The sequence below is a fragment of the Sebastes fasciatus genome, chromosome 1 (assembly GCF_043250625.1).
Source record: "Sebastes fasciatus isolate fSebFas1 chromosome 1, fSebFas1.pri, whole genome shotgun sequence".
NCBI classification, from domain to species: Eukaryota; Metazoa; Chordata; class Actinopteri; order Perciformes; family Sebastidae; genus Sebastes; species Sebastes fasciatus.
In genome coordinates, this window is record NC_133795.1 from 20,530,902 (window position 1) to 20,549,005 (window position 18,104).

The window sequence follows — 18,104 nt, forward strand, 5'->3', positions numbered from 1 at the left end:
GATGTTGGCATTATTATTTGGTCAGTAGATATATTAAATAATTGTGGCATGAGAGGTAGAGAGAGGAATTTCTCTTCTATTTTGTTTACAAGGAAGTGACACACATAGCTCTGATGTTTGGTATGAAGAAGCAAATACACGTTCTCATGCAAACATGTGCCAACACACCCACAAATGACGTGTCATAGTTTCAAGCGTATAAATTGCAGCACTTGCAGTCAGTGAAGGCAGTCTCCTCACAGGTTAGACACTAACACATCATACACAATGTGGACCTTCATCGTGGTTTTCGTCCTTCTGACGGGTAAGAACATCAACCTCTTATTTGTAATTGACTCTAAAGGAGGTGTGTATGAAGTGCATAGAGAAGGGATTTTATTTTAATATAGACTGTACTATGTTGATTTTGATGATCTTGATTATTAATCCATTTAACCACATGTTATTTGCAGCTGGACACAGAGCGCAGAAGTATGACAACAGTTTGAGAGGCATTTTGCATCATGCTTGTCCAGATAAACAGGTTGTGTCTCAGATTAATAGGTAAGTTGCACATTAAAATAAAACTATATATACAACTTTGTATGATTTAGGAGAGTAATCATCCTGCACATTTAGCAATGCATTATTTACTATCATACCTTTACACTGTATATTTCACTGGTACCTCTGATCATTCCATTAAATCATTTTGATTCATGTCAAAGCTCCTACAGTTCCATTGACCAAGATCGCCAATGGAAGATTGAGTGCAAGGCTTTCAACGCTACCTCAGGCTGCTCCTGGTCCGGTCCCCAGAACCTATATGACAAAGAACTCAGCTACAATTGCCCGACAAATCAGGTGGTAGCTGGCGTCTACAGCAATTACAACAGCGCACATGGAGACAGAAGGTTGGTAGCTTGTTGAAGTTATGTATTAAAATGTTGACACTTTTTTGTAAACTAATTCAAATGCATGTAGGAATTTGAATTTAATTAATATACAAGCACAGTTATACTTTATTACAAATGAGATGAGTTTATATTCAAATGATACGTACTTTTTGTTTTCAACTTGTAAATTAATCCATCAATCAATTAAAAGCTTGTTAAATTCAAATATTCATGGTTAAATATTGAACTGATAAATGTGTGCCCATAAACATTTTTTTACACCAGCTTGAGGGCATTGCCTTTTGATTGAGACTGAAAAATGGCAAGTTTCCACTCTTAAGTGGAGGTCCGAAATCCATTCACACACACCTTCATGACAGCATCTTAAGGAAGACTGATGCTGTTATTAGGAGGAATTGTCCCTGCTCTTTATAGTCACATCATAGTCAAGTTTCACTAATAAATTGTTAAATGCTCAATGGTTTTAAGGCAAAATTGAAAATCTATAATGGTTTGCTTGATCTGATCTTGTTTCAGTTGGAAATTACTCTGCTGCTCTGCTCCACACTTTATCACATTTGAATGTCGGGAAACCCCAATGGTCAACTACTTTAAAGAAGACTTCAACTGGGAACTCCCTGCAGGCCACTTCCTAACAGGGGTCCAGACCCACCAAAAGAATATCAATGGGTAAATATACTGACACCAGAAAGTCCCATGGTCAAACCTCTATTTCCAACAGTTGTACATTTACCAAATTTGTATACATTAAACAGTCTGCACCTAAACCAAGGATCTCCATAATATTTACATTGTGTACCACTGCTGCCAGTTGACTATGGCTATTATTGATGAAATCAGTAAAGAAAACCTCACCTTTCTAATTACATCACCTAACTATATTTCTTTATTGACAGAGATCATCGCTGGAGTTTCAATTACTGCAAAGGAACAACAAAAGGTAATTAGTTTTGCTGTACTTCATTGTCTGTGACTGCCATAAACTATATACTGTATATATATATGACAAAGATTAGCATTGTTACATTTTATTTAATTTACAGATACATTTTATTTGACAAAATCTTCTTTCTTCTCTTTTTAGATACCCAGACAGTAAATTCACAAATCCTTACTGCTAACCAACGTATAACAGACCTTTTTACTGAAGGAGATGTTTTTGTCGCAAACGGAAGGAATGCAAGAAAATGCGATAACTGCAGATGGCCAAGGTTAAGTGAGACTGTTCAGGTGCCATATGCCATAAGTGATTCCTTTTCCACCTCCGAAAAGATAACGATTGAAAATGCAATAAATACCTTCCACATGAGCACCTGCGTCCGGTTTGTAGCTCGTCAAGACCAGACCGACTACATCATGATTGTGAAAAAAGATGGATGCTTTTCCCAGGTTGGTCGAGCTGGAAGTTCTCAAGAATTATCTCTGGGTACAGGATGCATTCACAGTGGCATCATTCAGCACGAGCTCATTCACGCACTTGGCTTCTGGCATGAGCAAAGTAGAAGTGACAGGGATGTTTACGTCAAGATCAAGTTTGACAACATCCAGCAAGAACACATTAGAAACTTCGATAAATTGGACACAAACAACCTCGATGTTCCATATGACTACTCCTCTGTAATGCATTATACATCAAAGGACTTCTCAAAGAATGGAGGAGATACCATCATTTCCACGGACCCCTCAGCACAAATAGGCCAGAGGGAAGGCATGACAGAAAATGACATTCTGAAGATCAACAAGCTTTACAGATGCTGTAAGTATACAAATAAAGCAGTAACAGCAATAGGGAATATACAGTTAAGAAGATTATTTTTTGTTTTATTTCATGTGTCTTAACCATGCTGGCTAAATGCAACTTTTCCAGTCTTTAAGACCTTTTCTGGTTTACACTTTTGCCTGTAACTCACAAAGTAAACTAACCTTTTTTCTTACAGACGAGTACCAACATAAATATGGCGATTGGGACAATGAGTTGAACAACGCATTAAGTCGCACGTGTCCTTTTGGACAAGCTGTTACTGGCATCAAAAGGTGGGCAGTATATAATTAAGATATCTTTGTTAAGGTTTTCACATTATGTCTTAATAACAATGTCTCCTAAACATTTACTCCCATCAGGGTTGAAGCAAATATCAAATTTACGTTATGTGAGCACATGATATGTAGCCTAGGCTCTTTCAAGATTGAACACTGAAATATGGGATAACACAAGACCTGGGTTAAATAGTAAAGAGTTAAAGTAGCCATGGGCCTTCTGTGGTTTGGGGTTTGTTGAGCAAGGGCTAGCAATACCTGTAAATTATTATATTTTCAGTGATATCATGAAAATATTTCCTGCGACAAGTAATTGTCTTTGTCTCTTCTATGAAAACAGAACAACATAAACATATTTAAGGATATCTTTATTCTTATTTTGTTAAATATACAACAGAATGTTTTCTAACATGCTGATTTGTTTCCACAATAGTCTCTTCAATAGTGGCGTAAAAGATCGACTTTGGTCGTTTTCATGCAACGCTTTCAGACTAACCAGAACATGCAAGTGGTCAGCTGAGGTGAACGATTATTTCGGAGGAATGGACTTCAAATGTGGAAACAATGAAGTGATTGCAGGGGCCTACAGTGAACACAGCAGCCTCTTCCAGGATAGGAAGTAAGTCATTTGTTCTTTCCTTTATTACTAAAAAAAATCAACCAACTGACCAATGCAACTTTAAGTGCAGGTTGATTAAAACAATTCAGTTTTATTTTATATTAACATATTTGAAAGCCAATGCAAATTAACACATTGTTCTTCTAATTTAGGTGGAAGTTTTACTGCTGTAGTGATTCTGGTTTTACCACGTCCAACTGCCTAAAAACAACAGAGATCAACTACTTTGAGGAATACTTCAGCTGGACAGCCCCAAGCAACTATTACCTGACAGGAGTGAAAAGCTCCATTGATTATGTAAAACGGTAAGTTAATTTGTAACAGTTTATCACAGGCATACATCCACATCCCACTTACAGTGATTCTTAGACACCAACCTTTTTACCATTTATTCTTAATAACAATGGAATTACCAGTTTGTAAATGCTTTAAAAATGTTATTGTTTCTCGTTGACAGCGACCGTCGATGGACTTTGACATACTGCCAGGGGAACACTCAGTGAAGATACCATGAATGAGAAGATCCCTGACAAGATTTTTTGCTGCGCCACAATAATTCACCAAATCGATTGCTGTTGCATCTGGCCTATCTGAAGGCATCTCTGATTGAGCCCTTCTAATGGTATATTTGTGTGCTGCAGCAGGCAGCACCAACTAAGACTTGTGACCAGAAAGGTCATTGAAATATTCTTAGTTTAGCATGATGCATCTGTTTTGTGTACCAGATGCATTATAATGTTTTAATTTGACAATATGTGGGGGAAAAAATCAGTTTAAAGATTGCTATCAATGTCCATCTGTCTTGGAGTCGTACATTTAACAGACCCTTTGTACTTTATTATAGTAGCAACTTTGTAACCATCACTTCTGGGGAAGTACTGGTCTCCATTCATAAAGATCAGAAGTGCTGACGTAAGATTATTAAGAAAGTGCCCCTGGCCTTCTCCTAATATAATGACCTGAACAGAGAAACTGGTCTCAGAGATGCACTCCTGATGCACTTGTGAAAGAAAACAAAACCCTCAATATGGTTACAGTTTGTTGATGCAATGCTCAATGATTTCTTAATTGTCCCCTGTTCTCACACAGTATCTAAGGTTGGTGGGCTGTGTATGTTTAACATAGCTGGCAGTGTAAATATGTCGATAATTCTGTTTTATGTCTCATGTAATGTCAGTCCCCTTGTGTTTTATTAGGTTGTAAGATTAATATTTGACTAATGTTGTTTTGTAATTAATTGCTGATCTAGATCACTAGGTCATTCTCTGTCAGGTGAAATATGCTTTTGTGATGAAAGATGTTATATGTCAACTAGACATGACTTGATTACTTTGATGTCTCCAAAGTATTTATGTAAATATGTGTAAATGTACAAATGTACAAAAAAAACTATTTGTGAATGTAAATAGTGATTATTACTGTATTGCAATGTATGTACATGGATATCAGGACTTGCACAAAAGACTTGCTGTACTGTGTTTTACTGTACTAAATTGCAAATAAAGTCAACATGAATTATAATATCTGAGTTTCTCGGCTTAATCTTCTGGGTCAATCAACAGTCCCCCCACTCCTATATTCATATATTAAAGGGACTGTTTGTAAGAATCAGAAATTGCTTGTTAACAGCAACACCTGTGGCCGTTAAGTCAATGAAAGTCAGCGTCCTGCTGCTTGCGCTTGTGCTCGCTCTACATAGACATGAACGAGCATCGCTCAAAACAGTGAGGCGACACACGTCAGTTAAAACCCCAATATCTGTCTATATTTCACCTGCTTGGCAGTAATGTTAGCTGACCAGATGAAGGTCTCTCCATGAATCACTGCTGATCCTGGTGGTGACTTTTCCTGCCTTAGACTCCCGACCGCCGTCAGAGGGAACAGGGGAGACGCCGGAGTTTTGGTTGGAGACGATAACGTTTCTCGCTGCGGAGCCCCATCACTTCACAATATACGGGAAACCTCGGTTGGTCTGGAGGAGCTGCAGCATTTATTTCTGCACAAACGTCCACCGTAGATTCAGTAGATATTCTCAGAGCTACGAGGTCTTCTGCAGTGTTTAGTGTCGCATATGCACGTGAGGTGGAGCGAGAGAGCGAGCAAGAACTAGAACGTTGTGTGAGTAAAGGCAGGCAGGCAGAGGAGCAAAGTACAGCAGAGACTCTGGCCCTGGAGACCAAATCTACGGTCTCCCCCGCGTCCTCCGACCGCAGCCAACACTGTTTTGCAAGACGGGCTTCACTAGATATAACTTTGCGGTTTTGCTGCTTCTGTGTAGTTTGTTTTGGAGACTTGTCTGAACAGCGTAGCCACACGCGAGAGCGCATGGGACACCGACCCGCAATGATTCATTGGTGTAAGAAGTTACAAACAGTCCCTTTAACTGTAAAAGTGGGCACATTGATATTCATATTTTTGCAAAACAATGATGGTGAGTCTTTCCAAGAGACAACAACTAATAGCCTAGCTAAACTTTAATGCCAACTTCAACAAAATGCCTGACAACACAAATATCATGAAAACATATTCATGAATAAATTCAACACTTGGGTGAACCAAACCTCCCACACTGAAAATACACACATTGTGTAAACAGTGTTGAAGAATATAAATGTGATGGAAGACCTGTGTATGTTTTCCTGCTGATATCCCATTAGTTTAACATGTTGAAGGATCCCTTATATGTTGCCATTTGGGTCTGTGTGTGTTTGCTGCCTCAGTGCTGACCTCTATCTTTCAGTGTTGGGACTTGCAACAACAAATCAAGATGCACAACTTGATGTGTCCTCTTGCACAGTTAGGGATGACCTAAATGCTAATTAAGATGCCAAAGTGAAACACCGGTGTGTTCATAACTTGATCTGATAATAAGCATTTGGGACACGAGTGACTTAAAGGTGTGTCTGCATTCATGCAACTGTGTTTGTCTGTCCCCTGAATATACAGCACAAATGGTTGATGTTCTCACTTCCCTGTAGTTGTGTTATGCCAGATAGTTCTGATCTAGTTCTGATATAATTTGTCTTTTTGGTGTTGGAAAATAATGTTGTAATTGCATTAGATTATTACATACTAGTTTTAAAGCTGAAGTTCTGAATAACGATCTAGTTTCTGGACCATTTATGATCACCAGGTGGTGTCCCCGAGGCTCACTTTGTCTCAATTCTTATATCCATTGGCGATTGAGCCTCTGACAATTGCAATAAGAACACAAACAAATGAATGGAATCAAAACTGTAAGTTAAGTGTCTTGGTCTTTTGTTTTGATTGTATTTTGTTTCCTGTTTTATTTTGTAGGTTCCCTCCTTGTGTCATATCTCGTTTTACTTCCTACCTCTGTGTTTTCCTGCCTTTGAGATCCTCAGGCATGATTTAGCCCATCTGACAGGCCGGACAAAGACGGACACCTCTGCCAGAAGATATCGTTTTTCTTACTGTTCTCAGCGAGTAGAACCATTCTCATCAGATGCTGTAGAAAAATGGGAGCAGACTGTCTGGCCCCCCCAAAGGTGAGGCCCGCACAAAGGTGGGCATAGATTAAAGTCTTTCAGTGCTAGGCCTGCAAGCATGGGATAAACCCAAAAGCGATAGTCTTAGAGGGCGGAGTCAGAACACAAAACAGAACATAATCTTTTCTTTCCTAAAACTAACCAAGTAGTTTTGTTGCCTAAACCTAACAAAGTAGTTTTGTTGCATAAACCTAACATTACTTTTGTGGCGGCCCCAGGGCCTCGTCCAGGGCTAAGGTGTTGTGCTGTGCCTGTGTGTGTTGCAGTGGTCCATGGTGGGTTGGAGCTGAGGAGGAGGTGCTGATCAGGCGATTGGAGACAGCTGGCCACTGTCTCCCTGACTATAAGACCCGCCCCATCCTCATGGTCGATGGACGTCATTCCCCTGGCACCACCGGGTGCTAGGCCAGCTTGGTTTTGTTGTGTAGTTCGGGTTAACACATTCCGAACCAGTCCTGCGTGTATGCTTCCTCTGTTGTTGTGGCCTCAGAGCCAGGCCACAACACTTTTGTTGCCTAAACCTGATATTAAATTTTTTCTGTGGTGGCCACCATCACCTAATGTGCTTTAAAAGGTTGTGGTCAATTCACATATTTCTCTGAGATCACATTGGCATTTTTTATCGATATGCTTCAAAAACATAGTATCTGTTGCAGGGCTTTTATACCGGACGAGAGTGTTTAGGTATCGAGACATCATCCAGCTGTACATTCATGACTTCATCACCAGCAACCTCCCAAGTGCTTTAGTCCACCTCTGTGTTATGTTGAATTTGGATAAAGCTGAATACACACAGTATCACATCAAATCCTCAATCAGGAGTAGCATAAGGAGTAGCGAAGTTCATGATGCAGGTGCATGTCAGGACAATCGGATGCACTGCAGCAGCTGTTAAACAATTCTCATTGGTACTGAGCAACCTGGTACGAGTATACGATCTACGATTGTGTTTTTTATTTGATTTATTTCATTTTATATCTTACCATGTTAATGTACTGATGGTAAAGGTACATAATGCAGTATTTACCTAAGATGGGCCTCTTTCCCTGTAACTTTATCTGTCCTCAGTGTAGACATAGCAAAATGAGTACCTTCGTAGCATTATTTTACAAATAAATTATGCTGACATGTTTCCCCACAGTTCACGTGATCTGGTACTGGGATTTTTTTTTCTCCCTTAATTATATAACAGTGATTCCGGTAAATTATCTGACAGTTATGAGGAAGATGTTGGCATTATTATGTAGGTCAGTATATAACTTAAGTATCTATGGCATGAGAGGAAGAGAGAGGAATTTATCTTCTATTTTGTTTACAATAGGTGACACACATAGCTCTGATGTTTGGTATGAAGAAGCGAATACACGTTCTCTCACGTGTCAACACATGCCACAAATGACATAGTGTCATAGTTTCAAGCGTATAAATTGCAGCACTTGCAGTCAGTGAAGGCAGTCTCCTCACTGGTTAGACACTAACACATCATACACAATGTGGACCTTCATCGTGGTTTTCGTCCTTCTGACGGGTAAGAACATCAACCTCTTATTGGTAATTGACTATAAAGGAGGTGTGTATGAAGTGCTTAGAGAAGGGATTTTATTTTTATATAGACTGTACTATGTTGATGTTGATGGTGTTGATTATTAATCCACTTAACCACATGTTATTTGCAGCTGGACACAGAGCGCAGAACTATGAAAACAGTTTGAGAGGCATTTTGCGTCATGCTTGTCCAGATAAACAGGTTGTGTCTCAGATTAATAGGTAAGTTGCATATACAAATGAAACCATATATACAACTTTGTATGATTCAGGAGAGTAATCATCCTGCACATTTAGCCATGCATTATTTACTATCATACCTTTACACTGTATATTTCACTGGTACCTCGGGTCCTTCCATTAAATCATTTTGATTAATGTCAAAGCTCCTACAGTTCCATTGACCAAGATCGCCAATGGAAGATTGAGTGCAAAGATTTCGGCGCTACCTCAGGCTGCTCCTGGTCCGGTTCCCAGGACCTATATGACAAAGAACTCAGCTACAATTGCCCGACAAATCAGGTGGTAGCTGGCGTCTACAGCAATTACAACAGCGCACATGGAGACAGAAGGTTGGTAGCTTGTTGACATTATGTATTAAAATGTTGACACTATTCGGTAAACTAATTCAAATTCATGTAGGAATTTGAATTTAAATAATATACAAGCACAGTTGTACTTTATTACAAATGAGATGAGTTTATATTCAAATTATACATACTTTTTTGTTTTCAACTTGTAAATTAATCCATCAATCAATTAAAAGCTTGTTAAATTCAAATATTTATAGTTAAATATTAAACTGATAAATGTGTGCCCATAACTTTGGAACCAAAAAAAAATTGTCCCTGCTCTTTATAGTCACATCATAGTCACATTTCACTATTAAAATATTAAATTCTTAATGGTTTTAAGGCAAAATTGAAAATATATAATGGTTTGCTTGATCTGATCTTGTTTCAGTTGGAAATTACTCTGCTGCTCTGCTCCACACTTTATCACATTCGAATGTCGGGAAACCCCAATGGTCAACTACTTTAATGAAGACTTCAACTGGGAACTCCCTGCAGGCCACTTCCTAACAGGGGTCCAGACCCACCAAAAGAATATCAATGGGTAAATATACTGACACCAGAAAGTCACATGGTCAAACCTCTATTTCCAACAGTTGTTAATTTACCAAATTTGTATACATTAAACAGTCTGCACCTAAACCAGAGATCTTCATAATATTTACATTATGTACCACTGCTGCCAGTCGAGTAGGGCTATTATTGATGAAATCAGTAAAGAAAACCTCACCTTTCTAATTACATCACATAACTACATTTCTTTATTGACAGAGATCATCGCTGGAGTTTCAATTACTGCAAAGGAACAACAAAAGGTAATTAGTTTTGTTGTACTTCATTGCCTGTGACTGCAATATACTTTATACTGACAAAGATTAACATTGTTACATTTTATTTCATTTACAGATGCATTTTATTTGACTAAATCTTCTTTCTTCTATTTTTAGATACCCAGACAATCAATTCACAAATCCTTACTGCTAACCAACGTATAACAGACCTTTTTACTGAAGGAGATGTTTTTGTCGCAAACGCAAGGAATGCAAGAAAATGCGATAACTGCAGATGGCCAAGGTTAAGTGAGACTGTTCAGGTGCCATATGCCATAAGTGATTCTTTTTCCACCTCCGAAAAGATGACGATTGAAAATGCAATAAATGCCTTTCACATGAGCACCTGCGTCCGGTTTGTAGCTCGTCAAGCCCAGACCGACTACATCATGATTGTGAAAAAAAGCGGATGTTGGTCCTGGGTTGGTCGAACTGGAAGCTCTCAAGAATTATCTCTGGGTTGGGGATGCATTGACAATGGCATCATTCAGCACGAGCTCATTCACGCACTTGGCTTCTGGCATGAGCAAAGTAGAAGTGACAGGGATGTTCACGTCCTGATCAACTATGGAAACATCAAGCCAGAACACCTTAGAAACTTCAACAAATTTGACACAAACAACCTTGATGTTCCATATGACTACTCCTCTGTAATGCATTATGCACCAAAGGACTTCTCAAAGAATGGAGGAGATACCATCATTCCCATCGACTCCTCAGCGCAAATAGTCCAGAGGGATGACATGTCAGAAAATGACATTTTGAAGATCAACAAGCTTTACAGCTGCAGTAAGTATACAAATAAAGCAGTTAAATCAATAGAGAATATGCAGTTTACAAAGTAATATTTGTTTAATTTCATGAGTCTTAACCATGCTGGCTAAATGCAAATTTCCCAGTCTTTAAGACCTTTTCTGGTTTACATCTTTGCCTGTAACTCACCAAGTAAACTAACCTTTTTCTTACAGAGGATTACCTCCATGAATACGGCGAATGGGACAGTGAGTTGAACAACGCATTTAGTCGCACTTGTCCTTCTGGACAAGCTGTTTCTGGCATCACAAGGTGGGCAGTACATAATAAAGTAATCTTTGTTAAGGTTTTCACATTATGTCTTAATAATAATGTCTCCTAAACATTTACTCCCATCAGGGTTGGAGCAAATGTAAAATTGACATTATGTGAGCACGTGATATGTAGCCTAGGCTCTTTCAAGATTGAACACTGAAATATGGGATAACACAAGACCTGGGTTAAAGAGTAAAGAGTTAAAGTAGCCATGGGCCTTCTGTGGTTTAGGGTTTGTTGAGCAAGGGCTAGCAATACCTTTAAATTATTATATTTTCATTGATATCATGAAAATATTTCCTGCGACAAGTAATTGTCTTTGTCTCTTCTATGAAAACAGAAAAAAATATAATCAGATTTAAGGATATCTTTATTCTTATTTTGTTAAATATACAACAGAATCTTTTCTAACATGCTGATTTGTTTCCACAATAGTCTCTTCAATCATGACGTAAAAGATCGACTTTGGTCGTTTTCGTGCAAGGCTTTCAAAGTAACCAGAACATGCAAGTGGTCAGCTCCTGTGAACGAATATTGGGGAGGAATGGACTTCAAATGTGGAGACAATGAAGTGATTGCAGGGGCCTACAGTGATCGCAGCAGCCTCTTCCAGGACAGGAGGTAAGTCATTTGTTTTTGCCTTTATTACTAAAAAAATCAACCAACTGACCAATGCAACTTTAAGTGCAGGTTGATTAAAACAATTCAGTTGTATTCTATATTAACATATTTGAAATGTTAATTAACACATTGTTCTTCTAATTTAGGTGGAAGTTTTACTGCTGTAGTGATTCTGGTTTTACCACGTCCAACTGCCTAAAAACAACAGAGATCAACTACTTTGAGGAATACTTCAGCTGGACAGCACCCAGCAACTATTACCTGACAGGAGTGAAAAGCTCCTTTGATTATGTAAAACTGTAAGTTAATTTGTAACAGTTCATCACAGGCACACATCCACATCCCCCTTACAGTGATTCTTAGACGCCAACCTTTTTACCAATTATTCTTAATAACAATGGAATTACCGGTTTGTAAATGCTCTCAAAATTTTATTGTTTCTCGTTGACAGCGACCGTCGATGGACTTTGACATACTGCGAGGGGAGCACTCAGTGAAGATACCATGAATGAGAAGATCCCTGACAAGACTTTTTGCTGTGCTGCAATAATTTACCAAATTGATTGCTGTTGCATTTAGCCTCTCTGAAGGCATCTCTGATTGAGCCCTTGTAATGGTATATGTGTGTGCTGCTGCTGGTAGCACCAACTAAGACTCGTGACCAGAAAGGTCATTGAAAGATTCTTAGTTTAGCATGATGCATCTGTTTTGTGCACCAGTTGCATTAAAATGTTTTAATTGGACAATATGTGGCGAAAAAAAATCAGTTTAAACATTGCTATCAATGTCCATCTGTCTTGGAGTCGTACATTTAACAGACCCTTTGTACTTTATTATAGTAGCAACTTTGTAACCATCACTTGTGTGGAAGTACTGGTCCACATTCATAAAAGATCAGAAGTGCTGATGTAAGATTATTAAGAAAGTGCCCCTGGCCTTCTCCTAATATAATGACCTGAACAGAGAAACTGGTCTCAGAGATGCACTCCTGATGCACTTGTGAAAGAAAACAAAACCCTCAATATGGTTACAGTTTGTTGATGCAAAGCTCAATGATTTCTTAGTTGTCCCCTGTTCTCACACAGTATCTAAGGTTGGTGGGCTGTGTATGTTTAACATAGCTGGCAGTGTAAATATGTCGATAGTTCTGTTTTATGTCTCCTTGTAATGTCAGTCCCCTGGTGTTTTATTAGGTTTGTAACATTAATATTTGACTAATGTTGTTTTGTAATTAATTGCTGATCTAGATTAGATCAATAGATCATTCTCTGTCAGGTGAAACATGCTTTTGTGATGAAAGATGTTATATGTCAACTAGACATGACTTGATTACTTTGATGTCTCCAAAGTATTTATGTAAATATGTGTAAATGTACAAATGTACAAAAAAAAATATTTGTGAATTTAAATAGTGATTACTGTATTGCAATGTATGTACATGGATATCAGGACTTGGACAAAAGACTTGCTGAAGTGTTTTTCACTGTACTAAATGCAAATAAAGTCAACATGAATTATAATATCTCAGTTTCTCGGCTCAATGTTCTGGGTCAGTAAACAGTCCTCACACTCCTATATGCATATATCAAAGGGACTGTTTGTAAGAATCAGAAATTGCTTGTTAACAGCAACGCCTGTGGCCGATAAGTCAATGAAAGTCAGTGTCCTGCTGCTTGCGCTTGTAATCGCTCTACATAGACATGAACAAGCATCGCTCAAAACAGTGAGGCGACACACGTCAGCTAAAACCCCGATATCTCTCTATATTTCACCTGCTTGGCAGTAATGTTAGCTGACCATGGTCTCTCCATGAATCAATGCTGATCCTAGTGTTGGCTTTTCCTGCCTCAGACTCCCGACTCCGGTCAGAGGGAACGGGGGAGAAACCGGAGTTTTGGTCAAAGACGATAATGTTTCTCGCTGCAGAGCCCACAAGACACTTCACAAGACACGGGAAACCTCTGTTGATCTGGAGGAGCTTCAGCATTTATTTCTGCACAAACGTCCACTGTACATTCACTAGATATTCTCAGAGCTAAACTAACTCTTCTGCAGTGTGTAGTGTCGCACATGCACGTGAGATGGAGCGAGAGAGCGAGCGAGAACGAGCACGGTGTGTGAGTGAAGGCAGGCAGAGGAGCAGAGAATTTTGCAAGACGGGCTTCACTAGATATAACTTTGCGGTTTTGGTGCTTCCATGTAGTTTGTGTTGGATTCTTGTCTGAACAATGTAGCCACACGCGAGCGCGCATGGGACACCGACCCGCAATGATTTATATGTGTAAGAAGTTACAAACAGTCCCTTTAACTGTGAAAGTGAGCACATTGATATTAACATTTTTGCAAAACACTGATGGTGAGTCTTTCCAAGAATCAACAACTAATAGCCTAGCTAAACTTTAATGCCAACTTCAACAAAATGTCTGACAACACAAACATCATGAAAACATATTCATGAATAAATTCAACACTTGGGTGAACCAAACCTCCCACACTGAAAATACACACATTGTGTAAACAGTGTTGAATAATATAAATGTGATGGAAGACCTGTGTATGGTTTCCTGCTGATATCCCATTAGTTTAACATTTTGAAGGATCCCTTATATGTTGCCATTTGGGTCTGTGTGTGTTTGCTGCCTCAGTGCTGACCTCTATCTTTCAGTGTTGGGACTTGCAACAACAAATCAAGATGCACAACATGATGTGTCCTCTTGCACAGTTAGGGATGACCTAAATGCTAATTAAGATGCCAAAGTAAAACACCGATGTGTTCATAACTTGATCTGATAATAAGCATTTGGGACACGAGTGACTTAAAGGTGTGTCTGTCCCCTGAATATACAGCTCAAATGTTTCACATTCTCACTTTCCTGTAGTGGTGTTATGCCAGATAGTTCTGATCTAGTTCTGATATCATTTGTCTTTTTGGTGTTGGAAAATAATTTTGTAATTGCATTAGATTATTACATACTAGTTTTAAAGCTGAAGTTCTGAATAACGATCTAGTTTCTGGACCATTTATGATCACCAGGTGGTGTCCCCGAGGCTCACTTTGTCTCAATTATTATATCCATTGGCGATTGAGCCTCTGACAATTGCAATAAGAACACAAACAAATGAATGGAATCAAAACTGTAAGTAAAGTGTCATGATCTTATGTTTTGATTGTATTTTGTTTCCTGTTTTATTTTGTAGGTTCCCTCCTCGTGTCATATCTCATTTTACTTCCTGCATCTGTGTTTTCCTGCCTTTGACATCGTCTGCCCCACCCTCATCAGTTTCACCTGTCCCTAATTAGTTCTGCACACACATCACCTGTTCTCACTTCCCCAGTTAGTCAGTCACTATTTATACCACCTCAGTTCCTTTGTTTGTTTTTGTTCTCCTAGTGTTTCCGCATTCCGTTGTTTTGGAATAATTTCTGTAACCAGTCTGATTTAGGACTCAGAGCTATACGTCTTTGTTAATAAATCATCAAACTGTCCCTGCTGCCACCTCTTCAGTTTATTCTGCATTTAGGTCCAAACCTGCTTTCCTGAATCATGACATAAAGATCATACAATAGCTCTGTTTGCAGATGATGTTATCTTTTTTTTTTATTTTTTTATTTACACTAGTGCAGTGCCCGCTCAAAAACTGAATGGTTGGCCTGTGATGTTGCTGCTTGCAATTTCCACACTCGATCCTGCGCTTCCTTTGGTTCTGAGCAATACCCCTGCTATGACAAAGTTGCAGCTACTCACAGTCAGAAACACCGGTGAAATACACTCTGGTTCACGGAAAAAAAACACCAGGGGCAGACCTTTACCTGTAGATTTGTTATGATGTTAAGATATGAAAAGTATTGAATTATGCTACTATTCTAACTCATTGTACCCGAAAAAACTTACAAAATGCCCCCAGAGCACTTAAACAAATATGCAACTCAACTGTAGCTGTACTACTTACTGTGCACTGCTACTTCAGAGGAAAACATTGTAGTACTACATTTACCTGACAGAGAAATGTTACTGGTTACATTGCAGATTCAGATTTTACTCACAAAATATAACAAGTATAATATGACGATATGATGCTCCTCAACACCCGATCATTAACAAAGAAAGCCCCCATTCTACATGAACTAGTCCTGGAACACGCATTTGACTTTCTCCTGCTATCAGAAACATGGCAACAACCCAATAATTTTTTATCCCTTAATCAAGCAACCCCCCCTGGTTCTGGCAATATCTGCAAATCTAATCCCTCTCATCGCAAAGGCAGTTTTGCCGTCCTATTCAAACAGAATTTCAGGATGACAAAACTCACTCTCCCCACGTTCTCATCATTTGAATTGCTAGCATTTAACGACTGTTGCTCAGTGACTGTCCTTTACCGGCCACCCAAACCGGCCACCCAAACCTAACTCAAATTTCCTGTCTGAACTGTCCGAACTCCTCACACTAGCCGCATCCCTCTATTTATTCTTTTATCTCGTCTTGTTTTTATTCTTGTATTTATTGTTTTTATTTCAAATATTTTTATTCTCGTACTTTTTTTGATCTTGCACCTCCCCATATGCCATCTACTGTGTCCCCTCTTTTATTGATGACTGTGCAGTATGAAAGTGTATATGTCTCGGTGGACTGCAGAAACTAAATTGCCCTTAGGGGATAAATAAAGCTATCTGTAGCTGTATCATTGACCTACCCATCTGTAAGTTTGCATATGAATTCATCACATGCTCGAGCCTCACTCAGAACGTCACCTTCCCCACCTGTCAAAGACATACACGTATCCCTGACCTGGTCTGCTTTATCAGTCTACCGGTACTCAACATCCACCTGTCCCCATTTCCTCTGTCTGATTATAACCTCATACAGTTCACTATTCCATCCCCAACCCGTCAGAGAAATTACCCTCTGAATCAATAGATCTATCAATCTCCTTCAACTCTCAGATATGCTCTCTAGTGTTCTCCCCCTGGAATCGACCCACACCTCACCTGATGATCTCGCCAATAACCTCAACTCCACCCTGCCAAATCATCAATAACTCCAGCATAACCCCTCTTCTCTACAGTAAACAATCTTCTCAAGCCCCATGCTGATGACTTCTCTACCTCTACACAGGATCAATTCAACTCATTCCTTAAATTTTTCGCCGACAAAATCACCACGATTAACAAATCACTTTCCCCTGTGCCGGACCCAGCAGCACCTACCCCTGTTTAGCGGACACCGGAGCCCTTAAAGGTCCCATATTATGCAAGATGCACTTTTTAATGTATTTTAAACATACTGTCAATATGTATCCCTGCTGTGTGTCTAAAGACCCCAAAAGTGTCAGAAAAGACCATCCTCTCTCTTTTTCTCCAGCTCCATCTATCAGAAAATTGGTCTAAAATAGAACCAATCAGATTTGTCTCCCTTGTTGACGTCAACAATTTTAGTATGCCATATAAGGATTTCTGGGTTGAACCGGAGAACAACCTCTAGCTAGGTGACCCCGCCCACAGAGTCAGTGCTGATTCTCTCACTGTCGCGGCCAGCAGGACGGTATGCATGAAGTTACTACGACCGTTAGGATTCACAGATGCACAGTAATATTAGTGACACACTGTAGCAGCTCCTTTGCAGTTACAGTGTAACATACTGTATATATATTTTTTTCTGTCACACTTACTGTCCTAAACCTTGATATTATTACATGACAGTATAATCTAACAGTGAATCTGCCATGTTTTACAGGTCATCTGAGTGACCTGATGCTTGGCCCTGAAGCTCCTGTTTGACGAGGTGTTCCTGGACCCACCAGACTCTCCTCACAGACTGAGAAACCAGCAGAAGCAGCATCAGGCTAGTCTCTATATCCACATGAAGACGTGGGTCCATGTTTACTTCCTGTCAGCTGATATCATTCACATACACTGCAACAGGAAATAAACTGGGACACATTTGGAATGTTTATGTTTACAACTGTGAATGGTCAATACATTTTCCTAACTCCTAGACTTTTTCCTATTTTATACTTTGAATCGCAATCGATTGTTCAATCTTTTGTCATTAATCAACAGAAAGAGTCTCAAAGTAAAAACATTTCGACAAAGTCATCTAAAATATAGAACATCGAAGGCTGGATATTTATGGTCAATTTATCTCTTGGTCATTTGATTTTCCTTTCAGAAATGGGTATTAAAAACAAAAAAATTAGTGGTTATTTGATTTTCATTTTAAAATACAAAACTTAAAATTAAAATACAAGGCATTTTTCTTTTTCATGGTCAAAAAGGGATGAGCAAAGTGGTTTGATTTCTATTTTGTATAACAAAAATGGAATCACCGGCAAACAGAATATGAACAAAATTTGCCTTTTTTTGTTTCTGAGACTGGATGTAGTCAGAACGCAAGCGCGCTGGCCAAATG

The 18,104-nt window shown here is 39.0% G+C and overlaps 2 protein-coding genes across 2 annotated transcripts; both read left to right on the top strand.

Annotated features, from left to right (window-relative positions):
- The first annotated feature begins 219 nt into the window (after positions 1–219).
- On the top strand, positions 220–13,088 carry LOC141768387 (uncharacterized). The gene is made up of 10 exons (XM_074636680.1): positions 220–304; positions 453–543; positions 708–893; positions 1,413–1,565; positions 1,793–1,836; positions 1,981–2,652; positions 2,834–2,930; positions 11,512–11,697; positions 11,844–11,996; positions 12,149–13,088. Exons 1-10 carry the CDS (start codon positions 268–270, stop codon positions 12,192–12,194), a joined length of 1,665 nt encoding a protein of 554 aa, XP_074492781.1. The 5' UTR covers positions 220–267; the 3' UTR covers positions 12,195–13,088.
- Positions 8,761–10,868, top strand: LOC141777311 (hatching enzyme 1.2-like). The gene is made up of 5 exons (XM_074651454.1): positions 8,761–8,828; positions 8,993–9,178; positions 9,570–9,722; positions 9,950–9,993; positions 10,126–10,868. The coding sequence occupies exons 3-5, from the start codon at positions 9,631–9,633 to the stop codon at positions 10,851–10,853; spliced, it is 864 nt and encodes a 287-aa protein (XP_074507555.1). The 5' UTR covers positions 8,761–8,828; positions 8,993–9,178; positions 9,570–9,630; the 3' UTR covers positions 10,854–10,868.
- Positions 13,089–18,104: the final 5,016 nt, after the last annotated feature.

Bases quoted from the DNA above. Each gene is read 5' to 3' on its own strand.
- LOC141768387 (XM_074636680.1), top strand. From the start codon at position 268: ATGTGGACCTTCATCGTGGTTTTCGTCCTTCTGACGG. The intron at 305-452 runs GTAAGAACATCA...TGTTATTTGCAG, and splicing joins GGTTTTCGTCCTTCTGACGG to CTGGACACAGAGCGCAGAAG. The intron at 544-707 runs GTAAGTTGCACA...TTCATGTCAAAG, and splicing joins GTTGTGTCTCAGATTAATAG to CTCCTACAGTTCCATTGACC.
- LOC141777311 (XM_074651454.1), top strand. From the start codon at position 9,631: ATGGTCAACTACTTTAATGAAGACTTCAACTGGGAACTCCCTGCAGGC. The intron at 9,723-9,949 runs GTAAATATACTG...CTTTATTGACAG, and splicing joins CACCAAAAGAATATCAATGG to AGATCATCGCTGGAGTTTCA. The intron at 9,994-10,125 runs GTAATTAGTTTT...TTCTATTTTTAG, and splicing joins CTGCAAAGGAACAACAAAAG to ATACCCAGACAATCAATTCA.